This window comes from Prionailurus viverrinus, chromosome A3 (assembly GCF_022837055.1).
Source record: "Prionailurus viverrinus isolate Anna chromosome A3, UM_Priviv_1.0, whole genome shotgun sequence".
Lineage (NCBI taxonomy): Eukaryota > Metazoa > Chordata > Mammalia > Carnivora > Felidae > Prionailurus > Prionailurus viverrinus.
Window position 1 is genome coordinate 80,563,340 of NC_062563.1, and position 19,772 is coordinate 80,583,111.

Genomic DNA, 19,772 nt, shown 5'->3' on the forward strand with positions numbered 1-19,772 from the left:
GGTAAGTTTAAGGGACTTCTGCAACAACATCAAGCATACTAACATTTGAATTATTGGGGTCCCAGAGGGAAAAGAGAAAGAAACAGGCAGAGAACTTACTTGAAGAAATAATAGCTGAAAACTTTTCTAACCTGGGGAAGGAAACAGACATTCAGGTCCAAGAGGCACTGGGTCTCAAACAAGATGAACCCAAAGAGATCCACACCAAAATACATTATAATTAAAATACAAAAATAAAATACAAAGAATCTTCCCTTAAAAGCAGTAAGAGAAAAGCAATTAGTTACATATGAGGGAGTTCCCATAAGATGATAAGCTGATTTTTCAGCAGCAACTTTGTAGCCAGAAGGGGGTAGCACAATGTATTCAAAGTGCTGAAAGGAAAAAACTTAGGACCAGGAATACTCTACCTGGAAAGTTTATTATTCATACTGAAGAGGAGATAGAGAGTCCCAGACAAACAAAAGCTTAAAGAGTTCATCACCACTAAACTGGCTTTACAAGAAACACTAAAAGAACTTCTTTAAGCAAAAAACAAAAGGCTAGAAATAAGAAAATATATAAAAGAAAAAAAATCTCGGGTAAAGGCAAACATATAGTAATGGTAGTGGATCAACCATTTATAAAACTAATTTGAAGGTTGAAAGACAAAAGTAGTGAAACCAACTATATGTAAATAATTAGTTAAGGCACACAAAAGATGTAAAGTATATCAAAAACATAAAATGGGGATAAAATGTAGTGAGTTTGGAATGTGTTTGAATTTAAGTGACCACCAACTTAAAAGAGACTGGTATGTGTGTATATTTATATGTATATACATGTGTGTGTATATGTACATACATATACATGTATATATACATATACATGTATGTTTATATACATACATATATACCTATATGTGTATATATGGGTTGTTTTTTTTTGTGAATTTCATGGTAACCAAAAACCTATAATAGATATACAAAAAATAAAGAGAAAGGAATCCAAACTTAACACTAAAGATAAAGTCATTAAATCACAAGGAAATCAAGCAAGAGAAGATGAAAAGAACAGAAAAGAACTATAAAAACAACTAGAAAACAATGAACAGAATGATGATAAATGCATACCTATCAATAATTAAATGGAAGCAGACTAAATGCTTAAAAGACAAAGAATGGCTGAATGGATAAAATACAAGACCCATCTATCTGCTACCTACAAAAGACTCACTTCAGATCTAAAGACACACAAAGGCTGAAAGTGATATTCCTTGCAAATGGAAATGAAAAGAAAGCTGGGGTAGCAATACTTCTTTCACAAATGGACTTTAAAATAACAATGCCTATAACAAGAGATTAAGAAGGGCATCACATTATGATAAAGGGATCAATCCATCAAGAAGATAAAACTCTTGTAAATATGTCTGCACCCAATATAAGGAGCACCTAAATATATATAGCAAATATTAACAGACAAAAAGGGAGAAATTGACAGTAATATCATAATGGTATGGGACTTTAACTCCCAACTTATATCAGTGAGTAGATCATCCAGACAGAATTGTGAAGGATACAGAATATGTCTTTGGATCTGGAAGTGGAAAGGAAACACATTTCCAGGAATGAGTGAGATCACACCTCTATTTAGAAAGGGTCTTTCTTTCTTTTTTTTTTTTTTTTTTTTTTTTTTTTGTGGATGTTTACAAACCTGGATCATATCTGGCTCATCGTCTGGGCCTCAGGTCCTTGGTGATGAGCCATTATAAATGGAGAGCTGAGAAAAGGGAGATGAATGCGTTGTGTTCCCATGGAAGACAAACAAAGCTAAACATAGCCAACTAAGAGAATGTATGACTGCTAACAGACATGGGACTGTGCAAGTGAACAAATCCCAAAGCTCACTCCCTCCTTAGGGAGTTGAAGTCAGAAGCAGTTTCTGTAGCATCCCTAGCAGAGTTGTGGATCCATTCTGGCTTGATTGGGAAGGGAGGTGAGGTCTGTTGTTCTTCAAGCTGTGCTTACCTGCCCTCTGAAGTGAACCCCAAGGACCTAAATTCTGGAAAGGGAAGGAAAATGGAGGAGAATGTTGTTGGAGAGGAATAATTTTTCTCCACTATTCAAGATTGTTTTGGCTGGTCTAAGAATTAAATTGACATGAGATATGAACAAGAGAAAATCAAATTTAACTATGTATGTATGGGGGTTCCATAAGAATATGAGGTCCGTAGGTAGACAAATGAGGCTTATATGCCATTCTGAACTAAGGAGAATGGGATAGGGGTCTGGGACTTCAAAGAGAAGGAAGACAATTCACAGGAAGATGAAAAAGAGTAAATGTTTGGGAAACAAATGTTTGCTGGGCCATACAGGAACAGTGGGCCCCAGAGAGGAATTTTAAAAGACTGCTATGTTCCTCCCTGTCCACCACTCCTAGTTCATATTATGCTGTGCTTATCTATGGTGATAGCTCCCTTCCTGGAGGAGGTCCTCCATCTAAATTGTTCTAGGCAGATTGAGGAAGGTCAAAGATTCTTCCTGAGCCTTACGTTTCTTAAAAATAATCAGCCTAAAACCCACATGCCAAAGAGACACATTTTCCTTCCCTACAGTACTGCCTTTGAAAATTCTCCAAGAAGTTTCACAGTCCGCAAGTTGAGTTGTAGATTGTTTTATCTTACTGAGTTGGTTTTTCATTCCTGAGCATAGGTCACTTCAGTTAAACTCATTTCAGCAGGCTGTGGTGCAGGTATACTTCCAAAGCAGACCTGTGGTTCAAGCAATCAGGTATTAAATAAGAGGCATTTCTAAGGAAATAAAAGGAAAAAAAAGGTCAATGGTTGGAGCAAATTATAAACCCAGTTTCTGAGTTCTGAAAGCAGCCAATTTAAAAGATTTTTAGGGCCACCTGGCTGGCTTAGTCAGTGGAGCATGTGACTCTTGATGTTAGGGTTGTGAATTCAAGCCCCACGTTGGGGTAGAGCCTACTTAAAAATAAAAATAAATAATAATACGAAATGTTTAGATGTCTGACTTGAGAAATCTTTAGGTGGAATGAAGGCAGGCAGTGGCAATCTGATAGATTTTCTTGGTTTGCAGTTTGAAGGTCTCTGATGATCATTCTGAGTGGCCACACAGCAATTGGCACAAGTGTTATCCATACATGAAATACATGAGCCGTTGTAGTGATTTCTGGAAGTTTATATCTGGTCACTTATATTCAGTTTATAGGGCTTCAGGGAAAAGCACACTTTTAATTTTCAATGATTCCGTGTCAGGCGGGCAAGAAATATTGGAAACGTTATTTTGGAGGGTTGTAGCCAGACATCAGAGGAAGCAAAGAATTTGGGATTTAGTCCAGTTTACAATGAACAGTATTACAATCTAATATCCACAAAGGTATGCTATTGAAACAATTTTTTTCTCTCAACAGTCACCCTCATTTCTACCAAAGATAGCGAAATTAAGACTAATTTATTTGCAAAATAAGCCTTGTTCCAATAAACTTGGCCTGATTATTTGCAAAAATTCAACAGGAATAGCAATTTATCATACAGGTTCTTTTAAATCTGCTTTGCTGGTACCTTTCACAAGAAGTCTCCAGATTGAACTTTTAGCTGCCAAATAACTTGTCATTAGAACTTTGCTTTCAATACCTATAGCTTTGGGTTACTTTATCTCTTCTCAAGGTCCCTAAAATATCCTGAGGTTCCTGCATCTGCCAGGAATTAACCTTTTTTACTCACTTGGTAAGGCTGCTGGGAACACTGTAAGCAAGGTATCGGCTGATATTTCCAAGGGGCTTTGTTGGTTTTCTAAAGTCAACCTTAGTTTCTTAAATTTGTGTGGTCATATATGAATCTGTGTATATCTCTGAAATATGACATTCCATTCAAAGCCTTGGTAATGTAACCAGTGTTACCAGTTGTGTCCTGTTACAAGGAGAACAGATTCTTACTGAACTGATGCAAATAAACATGTTACCATAAGGGTAAGAATATTCATTAAGAGTTTTTGAATTCTAGAGGAATCCAATAGGGAGAAAAAGATAAATGTTTCAGTTCTGCTTACAAAGGTATAATTTACCAAGTTGTGTAAGGCATGATTAGATTAAGAGGAAATGTTTCCTTTTTCTGGAAAACTATAAATGAAAGAACCAGCGCCTGGGTGGCTCAGTCAGTTGTGTCCGACTTTGGCTCATGTCATGATCTTGAATCGATCACGAATTCGAGCCCCACGTCAGCTTTGCTGACAGCTCAGATCGTGGAGTCTGCTTTGGATTCTTTGTCTCCCTCTCTGCTCCTCCCCCTCTCACACTCTGTCTCTCTCTCAAAAATAAACAAAGATTTAAAAAATTAAAATAATAAAGAACCAGCAGTATTACAAACAAAAATTGATAAAAATTATATCCATTTTCCTCTGTTTATTCAGTTCCGTGAAATTCATTTTTTGTTCTCCTTGAACAAGTTCCATTTTCTCTATTATTTCTGGAAATTTTTGTTGAGTTCAGATTTATGATCTTAAAGTTACCAGAAATCCAATAGAAGCATTTTTGCAGAAACACTTTTGTAAAAGCATTAGAGCAAAAGAACAACTGTCTGTAAATGACAAAAGATCGCTTCTGGGCCTTTTGGCGAAGATCAAGTGTAAATGACAAAAGAGTTTAAAATAGCCAGGTTAAAGTCTGATTAGGGTTCATTACAATGCAATTGACACAGAAATTTGGTTATTTCTGTGACATGCAGCATTTTAAGATAATAACTAGGATTATGATGAAATTATACTAGAACTTATTTGAATTTTTAGGAATTTTATATAATTTTCTAGAACAGTTATATTAATATTTACTCATAAGATAATAATCCAAAAAAGATTTATCACCATTTATTTGACAATGTTTCTCATGTAATTTAACATATCAAACAAGCCTAGTTTGTTTAATATCTTTTACAAGGGGAGAGAAAAATCTTACAATTTTTCAGCAACCTTCTGAAAAATCCCAGAGTTATTTTGAGGTCAAAAAGGGTTCATTTAGGGTTTAAATTCTGCATAGTTTGTCAAAAATGTCAAAGGTTTTAAAACATTTGGTCAAACAGAATCAGAGATCACTGTGAAACATTACTTAGTTATCCACTTAATCATGGTGACCAAGACTTTGTAGACAAATATAGAAAGTTAAATGATCAGTAAAAGGAAAAACTTAGCTCTTTTAATATTGAGAAGACTCAATTTTCTTAAATAATCAAAGGGCTGATTAAGGCAACATGAAGCACATGACATTTTGATAAAACCGAGAATATTTGTTTTCTAGGCAGATTAAGAACAAAGAAAAACTCCTCATAATTTCTTATTATCAAAAGCAGACCAAAGTGTTAAGAAGACTGGCCTTTGAACAGAGAGAAAAACCAAATTTTAATTTTGCACCAGCTTACTTTTGATATTAAAACTCATTTACTTAATTAAGTTCATTCCAATGTTAGTCTCTACCATACACAAAATTTGTTTCTGAAGATTGTTTTTCCATAAGCTATCTACAACTTTTTTACTACATTCATATTTCATCCCTTTTCCTTTCTCATAACTAGGGTTTTTTTTTTTTTTAAGTTTATTTATTTATGTTGAGAGAGAAGGGAAAGAGAAAGAATCTCAAGCAGGCTTCTCACTGTCAGTGCAGATTCTGATGTGGGGCTTGAACTCACAAACCGTGAGATCATGACCTAAGTCGAAATCAAGAGTCAAATGTGTAACCAACTGAGCTACTCAGGTACCACATACCCAGACTTACTTGAGGACAAATTTATTGCCTTTCCCTTAACAAAAACAGCTCCGTACTTTATAACTTTTCTTACCCAAAACATATCTGACTTGCCTTGTATACAGAGTTGCTTTCCTTATTCAAGTAGTTTCAATCACATATATTAGAATTCTTAACTCTTAGAAACTGTAATTTCTACTGAAAATGAAGTATAAGCAATTATGAATTATCTATTATACCAGCATTCTTCAGATTGGCAAATTTATTAATACATTTTATAATTTCTAGAAACATATGCTTCTTTATAATACAGTTTCAGCATAACACAAGACATGTTTACCAACAAACACGAATATCTTTAGTTCCTCTGTAATAGTGTTAAAAAATTCAATTAGTAAATTTGAAGATCTAATTGGCAACATTCATGAATTGAGTAGCATCTCTTTTACCATGTAGAAAGAGCTCTGAGGGGCACCTGGGTGGCTCAGTTGGTTGAGTGACCGAATTCATTTCAGGTCATGATCTCACGGTCCCTGGGTTCAAGCCACATGTTGGGCTCTGTGCTGACAGCTCAGAGCCTGGAGCCTGCTTCAGGTTCTGTGTCTCTCTGCTCCTCCCCTGCTCACATGCTCTCTCTCTCTCTCTCAAAAATAAATAAACATAAATAAACTTAGAAAAAAAAAGTTCTGAGGATCTGTGTAAATGGAAGTCTTTTATGGGCAGAAGGACAGTAATTAGTGTTTCATATTTTATCTTATTTAGAAAGGATTTAGATATTTAATGAATTTAACTTACTATTAACTTAGCAAAATTTTAAAGTTTCAAGTTACAAAAGGATTTTTGAACTACACGTACCATAAAACATAATTTTTAAAATTTTTTTTAATTAAGCTCTACACCCATTGTGCGGCTTGAACTCACAACCCTGAAATCAAGAGTTGTATGCACTATTGATGGAGTCAGCCAGGCGCCCCCCATAAAACAATTTTTGCTAAAAAGCTTAGCAAAAAAACTCTTATCTCATGTACACCCATCTAAATCATTTGCTCTCAACAATTATGAAAATTTCAGGACATACTAGACAAAATCAGCCACCATTTGAAGTTAGAGATAACATGAACTTATTTGGCTGAGAAACCCAGGTAGAATAAAAAGTTGTGTGTCTGTATTGTATTCAATCTTGATAGCTTTAAGACATGTCTAATTAAACCAACAACTTTAAATTAATTTTAATACCAAATATTTTCCCATACCATGTGAACCTGAAATGCATTTGGATTAAATTTCTATCTTATTTTTGAGAATTTTTGTAAATGCTAAAGTTATATAAGCCCTTTTCTTTAAGCTAATTAAATGAACTCTTTTTTCATATTAATTTTGGCAATACCACTGGAGGTAGAAAAATACCGTATCTATAACACACAGACATAGATATATGTATAGACAAATACAGAGATCTTATAGCTTCTGTTTTTAAAACAATATAAAACTCACTATGTTGTAAGTAACAGTCAGAATAATTTAAGTTTACTTGCTCAGATGGCTTAAGGTTTCTTATTATTTCTGGAGAAGACTTTTAAGATTTGTATTTGTCCCTGGAGTAATCTTAAAGAGGCTGTAGTCTAGAATTTTGGCCCTTTTTGCAGTTTGTGTTTGTAAAAGGCCTCATTTTCTTTCTTTTCTTTTTTTTCCTTTAGTCTTAGGCGAGCTTGGGCGTTGTTTTAGATGCCTCCTGGGGTGTTTATATTTCAAAGACATGGTAAGATTTATATCTTCAAGGGACAGAGAAAGAATGCAAGTTCCTCCAAGAAGGACTTTGGTTTTCTAAGGCCAATAATTTGTGAGTTTTTTGAGATAAATAGAGGCAGTTTTAGGATTGGTTAAAAAAAAGGCGGGGGGGGGGGGGTGATAATCGGTGGACTTTGGATTGCCTCTAGCGTTGCATATTTTTAGTTTTGCAAGGATTTGTAAGATAAGGACAGTTGTTTTCATTTTTTTTTTCTTATGTGGAGGACAATTGTATTTCTAATGTCCTGATTTTTTTTTACAGTATATGCAAATGACTGAAGGCAAATAGGAAGGGGTCTGAGTGGACTTTGAGTTTTGTTCTAAGTCTAATTTCTGTTCTTCCTTCTTACTAAGGGAGTCCCTAAGGCTATCCGTTATACCAATAAGACAATGAGAGCTCTCTAAAAAAGAATTTTTTTCTTTCAGATAGAGCCTTAGAGGATCTATATCTGGCCATTGACAAGTAGGATCTCATCTTAATCTCAATAATGACTGAAACCAGTAAGACTTTTTAAGGCTTAACTATGGATGAAAAAGGCATCCCCAAAGGGGATGCAGCCCTCACAAAATCCAGAAGGTTCACTCCCAAAGTTAGCCTAAGAAAGATCTAGCCACAGATGGGGTACAACCCACATTTCTTTCAGGCTAAATTAGTTACAAGGAAGGTTGAGATGACAAAGGCCCCTTATGGACTGGAACCCCTTCTGACAAATTCCTCTGAGAACTGGCACAGTTGGACAAAGAGAATGCTGACTGTTGGAGCCACAGCCTGTTGGGCTGCCTGCCAGATTCATGCTGGTATATGCATCCTTCAGTTGGCAGAGACCAAAGAGAATATTTTCATTGGTTATAAAGCTAAGCTTTCAAGACAGAACAAGATGAGAGGAAAGCCGAAACCAGACCTAATGGTTTTCCGTACCTTATTACCAATGACACAGAAGACAGGCAAAAGTAAACAATGACCATCTCCGGGAGGAAAAGGATCAATAGAAAACAAGAGTACTTGTAACAGGGGTGCCTGGGTAGCTCAGTCGGTTGAGCTTCTGACTCTCGATTTCAACTCAGGTCATGGTCTCATGGCTCATGAGATTGAGCCCGGCGAGCCCCACCTTAGGGAGTTTAGGATTCTCTCCCTCTCTCTGCCCCTCTCCCACTTGTGCACATGTACAGGTGCACACACACACACACACACACACACACACACACACTCTCTCTCTCTCTCTCTCTCAAACATTTTTAAAAAGTAAAAAAATAAACTTAAAAGAGAGTACTCATAACATTTTTACCAAAGTTTCTATACCCAGTGAACTAGTTTCACAGACATTTTCTCCTGCTAATACAAATTTAGATAAAGAAAAGTCCTCTCACCTCTCTCAACTTTCATTAGACCTTGCAGGTAGAGATATAGGATATAGTAAGAATTCTTATAATCTGCCAGCTTTTTGTCAGCAGTCCCAGGATATTTGAGCTACAGCAGTCCCAGGGTAAGCGACATCAAGTCAGTTAAAATTTTATCCTATGAACTACTTCAGATGCTGGGAAGGAAAATTTTTTCTCTACCCTTCAAGATTCTTTTGGCTGGTCTAAGAATTAAATTGATTTGAGACAGATTAACAAGAGAAAATCAAATTTAATTACTTACATACAGGGGCTTCATAGGAATATGAGGCCCTCAGGCAGTCGCAATTGAGGTTTATATGGTGCCTAGAGCTAAGGAGAAAGCAGGAGGGGGTCTAGGACTTCAAAGGGAAGGAAAACAATTCACAGGAAGATGAAAAAGCAAATATGTTTGGTAAAGAAACATACAGAAACAGGACACAGGAATTTTAACAAACAGACTTTGCCAAGTTCATCCCTGTCCACCACCCATAGTTGATCATATTATGCTGTGCTTATCTATGGTGATAACTCTCCAGAGGAGGTCCTCTATCTAAATTGTTTTAGGCAGTTAGGCAAAAAGTCAAAGTTTCTTCCTGAGCCTTCTTTTCCTTAAAAAAAAAAAAATCAGCCTAAAATAATCTATATGCCAAAGAGATCTATTTTGGGAGTGGCAAAATTTGCTTCCCTACAACATAAAAAAGAACCTTTGTCTTGTTAGACCACAAGGTTCATGTTCCTGTCCCTCAATCAGTTTGTAGGAAGGGGTGGGGGTTCTTTAAAAAAATCCTCACCTGCTCTTTCCCTCAAAGTAGAGTTTAGTTGTGGAAGACTTAAAGGGGGCAAAGGTTGTTACTCACTACAAAACTGAACTTTGTCCAAAGGGTTTATATTTGCTTTAACCAGTATCAGCCAAAGAATGACACAAGAAGGCAGAGGAGCCATGTAACATTTTGTTCTCTCCTGGTGCCCCAGTCTGATTCGGTTTGGCTGGCCAGGCCAGGGGATAGAGGAGAGGTGTCAAGTCATTTGGGCACAGGGGGGACCTCATACATCAAGAAAGTGCCTGTCTTTGGATCCCCTCTGAGCTGAAAGAAAGCAAATCACTTCATAAGTTACTGTATGATCCATTAAACTACAGAAACAACCATTTGCCTGTTAGTGTACCAGCACTTCACATATGGTCTACAGAGAATTTAGGGAAAAACCTTTTCCCCCAGTATCAGGAAGTAAATAAATAAAGTAAATAGTAAATGACAACAACCAATTAACCAGATAGGCCAGATCCAGGGGCATCTAAGTGGGAAAGCTATCAGACTCACTCAATTGCTGATCCTTCTCTTCATTGATGCTTATGCGTGTACTTTTAGTAAATGGAGAAGGATAATGTGAAAGCTTAACAAAGAGTCCCCTTCCCTCTCCCTGTACACCAAGGACCAGTTGAATAAAACGCCAAGGGAATTTGATTCTGAAGATCCCTGAAGAGCTGGAGATCTTCACTGGGGACCTGACCCCAGGAGGATCAACTTACAGACCCAGTGGGCAAGCAGCCCAGGAGCCAATGCTGGAGGGGCAAGACCCAGCAAGTCGCTGTTGCCTTGTGGGAACCCCAGGAGAGAAGTGGTTGCAGTGTAATCACAGAGGGCCCATCCTTTATAGATCAAATGCCACACCTAGTTTTGCACCTGGAAGTTTGACCAATTAACTGTGTGCATGTAAGGAGCTGGTTTGAGGAGACAAGTAGTGATTAAACTTTTGTCCTTTCCTTCCATTTTTTTTAATCTTATCTTGGAGGACAACTGGAGATTGCTGGTGATTTGTTCCGTTTCTCATCCTTTTGTTGCCAGCTGCTAAATCACCCAGCTGCTCAGAATGAAGCACATGCTCCCAGCTAAGCCAGAAATTTTTGAGAGATTTAAAAATTTTCAAATATCAGAAGCATCACCATAGTCCTAGGAAAAATCAGGACACTATAGGATTTCTTTACTTTCATAGTATTTTTATTTTTCATTATAAATGTAGAGAAGGGAGGTGGAGCATAATCTTCTCAGTGCTTTTCAGAGCCCACTAAAGGTCTTAATCAGGCATGATACTATTACCTGAGTGCCCGGGTGGGGGAAGTATACGGCTGCCCAAGAGGCCTGGGCCACTAAAGGAGGGACAATTCCAGGAAGAAGAGAGTGCCTCCCGTTCCAGGAACTGAGAACCCTGATCTTGGATTTTTGGATGGCAGCTTATGGACTTCAAGGAGTTGTTTTGTTTTGGTTTTAACTTTTTACGAATAATAGATGGATATATTGTACTTGGGAAGCATTTAAACCTTACAAATTAAAGCTAAAGTCCTCTATGACCTGTACTGTCTATTCTTGTTTCCTTCCCTTCCCCAGTAGTAACCTCTGTGGTCACTTTGAGTGTATCTCCTTCCAGTTTTTTAATGATTTTTACCTACTTACATATATGCCTATATTTACAATATTGTTTCATATATTTCTGTGACATAAGTACAATCACACCGTGTGTATTGTCCTGCAAATTGCTTTTACCCTCAACAACATGTCTTGAGACTGACCAATTAGTACTGCAGAGATCACCAATCTACCAAACTGGTATAAAGAGAACTTCAAAGTGGAAACATATTAGCTACAGAAGATGCTGAAAGAAATCTCATCTGAATTTCCCTTATCTGATCAGGATAGAGCTTTACTAGAGTCAGCTGCCAGCATCTCCCCCACCAGCCCCTTGAGACTCCAGGGAGGCATTGATTTGGGCACTGGGACATTCAAAAAAAATTGTGTAAACAGGTCTCACCAGAACCTTCCATCCTTTGAAGCCCAAATACTGTAGTGAAAAGCTTTGCACATGCCTTTTTATACAGGTGCAAAGATATCTTAGAAAACAGGAATTGCTGTATCATGGGTTATGTGCTTTTTAGATTCTAGACACTGGCAAATAGGCTGTGGAGTGTGATAACTGTTTACCAACCAGTCTTCTAAAAAGGGGGATAAGGGCTGATTTGTAGCATTTGCCCTTTTTCCATTGTGGGAGTTCTCCCTGCCCTGGCTGATTTCAAACTACTAATGTGACATTAGTAAACTTGGAATTGGGAAGAGATATGTGTAATCAATGCTTGCAAGCCAGTGTGAACTGAGTCTAGCACAGTTCCCAGAATCCCTCAAACTCAGGATATGCAAAGAGATATTGGTAAATAGCCCTCCAAAGTAGCCCAACCAATTTACACTTTTGCAAAGAGCGTATGAAAGCATCCATATAAAAGTATCTCAGTATTAACACACTTCTTGCCAGTATAATGAGTCAAAAGCAGTATCTCATTTTGCCTTGCATTACTCAGTCATGAGTGAGGTTGAGCATGTTTTCTTTGCTCTTTTTATTTCTTTGTCTGTGAAATGGTCCATATCCTTTGCTTGTTTTTCTTTTGAGCTGTTTGTCTTTTTCTTACTGATCTATAGGAAACTTTGATGTAGTCTGGAAACATATTATCCATCAAGTTTTCAATCTGTTCTAGATAATGAAATTAGAGGAATATTTCCAAATTTTTTCCAGCACCTGGTATATGAATATACCCATCAAGGACTGGAACTGAGAGAGGAAAAGTACACCAGAGTTTTGATTGTGTACATCAAACTCTGTGTATACTTGTTTAACATTGTGATAGGGTCAGTCGAACACACACATATCAGTAATACTAATAAAAAGTAAGTACTATGAAAAAAGCTTATTTGGCTCAAAAAATTGTATTTGTCATTTTTTTTACAAGCATCTTATCAATCCTCACTTCTCTGGGGGTCACGTAACTCACTGGACTTTTTTCTTGGGGGCATACACACACTAGCACTTCCTATTCTCACTGAACGTCTCTTGTGAGTCTTCTTACGAGGCCTCATCCCTCATCTACTTTTCACTGTTGGCCCTGAAATGAAAAGATGGAGTGCTTTTCTCACAGGCTGTTCCTCCCTAAAAACAACGGACTGTGTCACCAGCTTGCCATCCTCTAGGGTAAACTAAGAACTCACAATTTTTCTCTGGGCTGGACAGTTCTCAGAATCTCTCAAATGCAAGATGCAGGAGATAGTCCGTTCTTACAAAGGCAGTGCTGTGCAGGTAGGAGGAAACAACATAGAGGTGTTACCTTGGATGGGAATGGTTATCTGCAAAATGCAATTTTGACTGCTTCTCATTTGCTGCTCAGAGCGTTTTCATACTTGAACCAGACATCAAAAGTTTTACGTTGAAAGGATATTAAAATAGTACCAGCTGGTAATGTAGATGTTAGGGAGGGCAACTCTTGAATTTCTCGATTTCCCTAGCATTCTTACCCTTCCTCCTTTTCCCCACCACAATGCCCAGTACTGGTTTTAGTAATTGTGAAAAAGGATCTTGATTCTTTGAATTTGTACCAAGGTGGAAACAGTAGCTTTGGCAGTATGTTAGAATAGCAGTAGTTCTTAACCAGGGATGGACATCACAATCCTCTGGGAAGTGTCTATTAAACATGTCAAACCTGCTGAATCAGAGTCTGGGTGGAGGGCAGGCACATGTATTTGGCAAAAGTTCAGGAATGATTCTGATGTGCCCTCATGACCAGAACTGCTACTCTATTCTAATGCCATTCCATGACAAGATTCACTCTGAAGACAGACATTCAGAATAGGTGTTTAGAAACATTTACAGCAATTTCACAGAGTATGTCTGTTAATTGTAAGTAACTTTGGGCTTGTATTGTGCCTATCTTTTTCATTTTACATTTTACAAAATTATGTATCTTCCAAAATTTTCAAGCTGTGATAGATTGAAATTTAAAAAGTGTTTCTCTTGTTGGGATGAGCACTGGGTGGTGTTGTATGGAAACCAATCTGACAATAAATTATATTAAAATAAATAAATAAATAAAAATAAAAAGTGCTCCTTCACAGATCGTTTGAGAAGCACTGATCTAGGCTAGTTTAGCTGTGCCTAAGTCAGACAGGCCCGACTAAAAATTTTCTGGTTTGATAGTTTTATTAGGTGAGTAGTTAAGTCCCAGTGACCTCTTCTGGTGGGCTATTGAGAGGATTAGAGACCAATGAATGTATCTAAAGCACTTAGCACAGTGCCTGACAATAATAGAAGTTATTGGAAGCCCATCGTGGAACAGTTCCTAACAAAACTATCTTCCCGTTGGCTGTCGAGAATACATAGAATCATGGAACGTGGTGAGTGAACCTTTTTATTCAGGCTCATGTATCTTGGTCTAATCAAAACAGAGTGCACGGCATGACAGAAATTTGAGTGACTTCTGTACAACCATGAGTAAGGGGTCTTATTGGCCATGGCAATTATAGGGCCAAACTCTGGTTAGCAGACCTCCTCCCAACATCTCCTTCCTGCCTTCTCTCTTATATTCCCCTTTCTCATAGTCCTTTTGCCAAAGATCCCAACTGCTTTTCATTTCTTAAAAGCACAGTCTTTTTTGTTCCTGATGCAGGATAAGGAGGTGGGGGGTGGGGGGGTGGGAATTTCTGGCCACTTTAGTCTGGCCTCCTGTTCAAGCATCGAAGAATAACCAGATCATTCATACTGGGCCAATTAACCTCCTGCTGGCATCACTCCTGTGTCCTTGTCATGCTAAAAGAGCATCTGTCCCTTCTTTTGACTTACATTACAAAAAGCCCCTTTCCCTTACCTTCACCTTGGTAGATACATTGTCATTATTACTGGGAGCATTGTGATATGACATTCAAATATGAGTGTTTTGGCACCAGCGATTTTGGATTGAATTGTGACTCTGCTACCTGTTAGTCGTGTGGCTTAAGGAAAAAGTAATTTTTTAATATCATAATTATTAGGAACAGCACAAAATTGAGCCCTTTGGTCTAACCTGAATATTCAGGAAAGTAGAATAAAATCAAAGGCTTTAACCAGCCGTCTTTTCTTGCAGGATCCACAGTTCTTTTGGATAACAGCACAGACCACTGGCTTGGTCTGGCTGTAATTCTGAAATTCTCTGCTTAGGGTTTTTTAATTCAAGACAATGTGATTTAAAATTCCTCTGTCCCCAGGGGCACCTGGGTGGCTCAGTCAGTTAAGCATCCGACTTTTGAGTTTGGCTTCAGTCACGGTCATGGTCTCACAGTTGGTGGGCTCAAGCCCCCATGCTGCACTGACAGCATGGAACCTGCTTGGAATTCTCTATCACAAGTTATTTCTGGATTTTTTTTTTCATGGATGTCTGTCTCACTTACTGGACTATAAATCCCTGGGAGGCAAGGAACCATATTTGCATTTGCTTACTGTTGTACCCCTGGCACCTAGCATGGTACCTGGCTTCTTGTAGCAGTTAGTAAATATTTACTAGATGAGAAAGGGTGCTGTTTCATTCATTTATTTCCTTTAGGGCAGGAACTGTCTTACTGAGGTTTATGGCCCCAGTATCTAGTTGCTACTGGTTCTTCCATAAAATTTTGTTGCACAAGTACACAAGTCCTTTATGGCATGAGAGAGAAAGACAGGAAGATAGGTCTACATGGAGGCCAAGAAGATGGAAAAATAGATCTCTGTCACCAGTGAACTCTTCTTGCCAAAAGTGTTTAACCTGAATCTAGTCAAGTCTCCAGACATAACTTGTAGTTTGCAGGAAATAAAGAGAAGAAAATTTGGCAACACTGTGAAGAAGCAGTCAGACAAATCCAGAAATTGTAGAATATTCTGCAAGACTACTGGCCTAGACAAAAAGCAACCAAAAGAAAAAGATGGGAAGACTATTCTAGATTAAGAGATTGAAGACACATAATATCCAGATGTATTATATAATCCTTGATTGGATCCTGGTTAGAAAAAGGCAATTGCAAAAGACATTTTGAGTACAATTGAAGAAGTTAGAATATGGAGCTTATATTAGGTGACACTTTGGAATTATTGTTACTTTTTTTAGATATATATAGAAAAATGTCCTTATTCTTAAGAGATGTGTGATAAAATTTTTAGGGATGAAGTGCCATGATGTCTGAAACTGATTTTCAAATGATTCAGCAAAAATAAAATACATATATAGATAAATAGGGTCAAATATTAATAACCACTGAATCTGGATGGAAAGTCAATAAATGGTCACTGTATGATGTTTTTTGTCTATTTATGGTTTATGGATGGGGGGGCCAGGTTTACTGAAGTATGATTTACATAGGGTAAATTCAAATTTTAAAAATTTATATACTATAAAGTTTTATGAATTTTGACAAACACATTCAATCATGTAATTACTATCATAATCAAGATCTAGACTATTTCTATCGCCCTCAAAATTCTCCCTTACCTATTTATAGTCATCCCCTCATCCCAGCCCCACCCCTCGGCACCACTGATCCATTCTCCATCCCTGTAGTTTTTGCCTTTTCTAGAATGTCATATAAATGCCTGTGAGTCTGCTTCTTTAACTTAGTACAATAGTTTTGTACATTTGCTGTAACAACATACCACAAACTAGGTGGCTTAAAACAATAGAAATTTATTATCTCACAGTTCTGGATACTAGAAGTCCAGAATCAAGGTGTCAGAAGGGCCATGCTCTCTGGATGGCTTTGGGGAAGAATCTGCACATGCCTTTGTATTAGCTTCTGGCATCACCAGCAATCCTTGGCACTGCATATCTTGCAGCTGCATAACTCCAGTCTCTGCCTCTATCATCCCATGGTATTCTCCCCACGTGTTGGCTCTGTCTTTGCATGCATTCTCCCTGTGTGTCTCTTATAAGGACACCAGCCAATTGGAGCAAGGGCTCACCCTATTCTAGTATGACCTCATCTTAACTAATTATACCTGTAATGACCCTGTTTTTTAATAAGTTCATGATTTGGGGTGTTTAGTGGTTAGGACTTAATATTTTTTGAGGGTGAGACACAATGGAGCCCACGATGCCTAATATAATACATCTGAGATCCATCCATGTTTTTCCATGTCATCAGTAATTTGTACCATTTTATTGCTATGTAGTATCCCATTGTATGGATCTACCACAATGCTTATCTATTTATCAGTGGAAGGACATTTGATTGTTTGCAGTTTTAGGCAATTATGAATAAAGCCACTATAAATATTTGCATATGGATTTTTGTGTGAACACAAATTTTCACTATTCTTGGGTAAATACCTTGAGGAGTGGGATGCTTAATTCTTCTATAAGAGACTGCCAAACTTTTCCAAAGTGGTGGAAACACTTTACATTCCCATTAGCAACATATGAGAGTTTCCATTCTCCACATTATCATCAACACTTGGTGTTGTTAGTTTTTCTGATTATAGCCATTTCAGTGCATGTGTCATGGTATCTCATTATAGGTTTTAATTTGCATTTCCCTAATGACTGAGGATGTTCAGCATCTTTTCACATGTTCATTTGTCATTTGCATATATTCTCTGGTAAAGTATCTGTTCAAATGTTTTGTCTTGTTTTATTAGGTTATTTGTTGTCTTATCATTGAGTTGTGTGAGTTCTTTATACATTCTGGATGCAAGTCCTTTATCAGGTATGTGTTTCAAAAGTATTTTCTCCCAGTCTGTGGTTTGTCTTTTTCTTAACAGTGTCTTTTAAGGAGCATAAACTTTTAATTTGAATGAAGTCCAGTTTACTTTTATGGATTGATTGTTCTTTTGATTTTCGTTGTACATGTTTTTCAACTTTTCTGTGGATTTAGAATTTTTCTTTTCTTTTTCTTTTTCCTTTTTTTTTTACTGCTGAATAAATGAAACTTTTTATAATAAAAAGTTGGGAGAAAAAGGAAGGTAGAGACAGCGTAAACAAAAAAGCAAACAATTATTAAAAGGCAAACAATAACAAAAAGATAAAGTTCTTTTTTATCACTCTCCAAGTTTGCTCCTTTTCACCCTTCAGTCCTCCACAGATGTATCCCTTTCAAACCCTCTGTTTCTTCTTCAACTTCTTTTTTAATCAATCTCTGAGAGTTGGGGGGAGGGGGGGAATGCTTCCAGAATGTACCAGAATTCATGACAGGGAGCTTTAGACCTGTCCTGAGAGGTACGCCTGGGCTAGAGTGGTAATGACCCAGACTTCCTAGCCTCAGCAACTAGAGTTCATTTTGGCCATAAAATAAATATCCAGTTCTTGTTAAAAGTAAACTCTGAGACTGCAGAGGGACAGCCAACTCTGCTGGTCTCTGGAGCCTGACTTAGTACTCCCTCAGCCATTATCCAACCTCAGGCAATTGCCAGGCCTCCCTGCCTCAGCCAGACCTAGCAAGAAACTGAAGTTGTGGCCTGAGAGGTATCCCTCAGGACAGCTACTAGTAACTATTCATCTTGTTGCATGCAGAAGTCCTCCAAAAGAGAGGATGAGCAGTGGGGATTCCAACCTGTGAACTGGCTTTCTCTCCACCTGCTTTCCCCCTTGTCCTCCTGCTGTACACACCTCTGTCATCTCTCCTTGGCAGAGATTTGTCTATCACATCCTATTCAGAGACCGTTGGTTTCTTTCTCCGTTCACCACCTCTGTGATCCTTTGGAGTTGGTTCCAAGAGACCATAAGAATCTAGGATAGACTCTCTGTAATGTGTTTTCAATGTAGTAGCCCAGGCAGAGAAAGACTTAGGACATTTTTTGGACTCTATGTCATGACACTCTGGTTTCTCTTGTTTTCCCTGCTGCTGTGCCTTATGCTGCCAAAAAGGAAAAGTTGGAAAAAGATGGAATATTAGCTCAATTTGGGTACCCATTTTCTGATTCCTGACCTGAGCCTACATCAGAAGTCCTAGGTCGGCACTGTAATACATTAGATTCTGTATGATTTTTGGAACAGGTCCTTCTGAATGGTCTTTGGAAGACACCAACCTAACTAAAACTATTTTTCATTAAACTCAACATTGTCTCTAGTCTAAAGGTAGGCCTCTTCCCAGAAGAAAGTGCCTCTCTTTATCAGGGCCACAGCTAACCTTGAACCCTGCTGGCTGCCTTTGGTAACTGGGTGATAGACAAATGAAAACGTTCTCCAATCACTTCCTTATGGTTTTTCTTTGTCACTGGCTTCCCTAAGTTTTCTCCCTGCAGATCAGTCACACCCTGTCGTATGCCTACTTTAGCCACATTGGAGTTTCTCTGTGGCCCATATTCTCTCTTCCCTGTCAGCTTCAGGTACTTCCCCAGCACCGTCAATCCTGGTCCCACAGTACCTACTGAGTACAGCCAATCTCTACCTCACTATTGGTACATGGTTGCTGCTCCCATTAGAACAGCTGGTTGGCATAGCACTTTTAGAAAGCACCATTAGGGGCTTCTGGGTGGCTTACTTGGTTAGGCATCTGACTTTTGATCTCAGCTCAAGTCTTGATCTGAGCGTTGTGAATTCAAGCCCCAAGCCCTGCATTGGGCTCCACACAGGTGTGTATCCTTCTTATAAGCAAAAGCAAAAACAAAACACGCCATTAGACACAATCTTACTTAATGCTCACCCTAACCTTGTGAAGTATGTACTATTATTTCCATTTTTCAGGTGAAGAATCTGAGGCTCAAAGAAGTGAGGTGACTTATCCTCAATAACACAGCTGGTTTTGAGAGCAACAAAACTAGGATTCAAACCCAAGCCCTTCTAAGGAAAATAAGATGTATTTATATCGTTGCTTTTATAAAATATCTGCCTGTTGGGAGAAGAGAACTGGGTGGTAGAGGGGCAGGAATGGCGGGGAGGCTTCCTACTATATACCATTCTGTGAACCATGTTACTGTATTATCCATTTAAACAAACAGAAAAGCTTGCCCCTGCCTTACTTCTTTAGCTTGATCTACTGACTTCTGTCAGTGCCCAGCTTAATATGCCACTCAGCTGAGTTCATCAAGGCAATATGCTTCTGGAATTGACAGTATTTGGG

The 19,772-nt window shown here is 38.0% G+C and overlaps 1 protein-coding gene across 1 annotated transcript in view; it reads left to right on the plus strand.

Moving 5' to 3' along the window:
• COMMD1 (copper metabolism domain containing 1) overlaps positions 1 to 19,415 on the plus strand; it is a 221,354-nt gene extending 201,939 nt beyond the window's left edge. The window contains exons 3-4 of the mRNA XM_047853530.1: positions 17,353 to 17,420; positions 19,397 to 19,415. Of these exons, the coding sequence (XP_047709486.1) occupies positions 17,353 to 17,420; positions 19,397 to 19,400 (72 nt within the window). The 3' untranslated portion in view covers positions 19,401 to 19,415. The remainder of the gene's footprint in view (positions 1 to 17,352; positions 17,421 to 19,396) is intronic.
• The last annotated feature ends 357 nt before the right edge of the window (positions 19,416 to 19,772 follow it).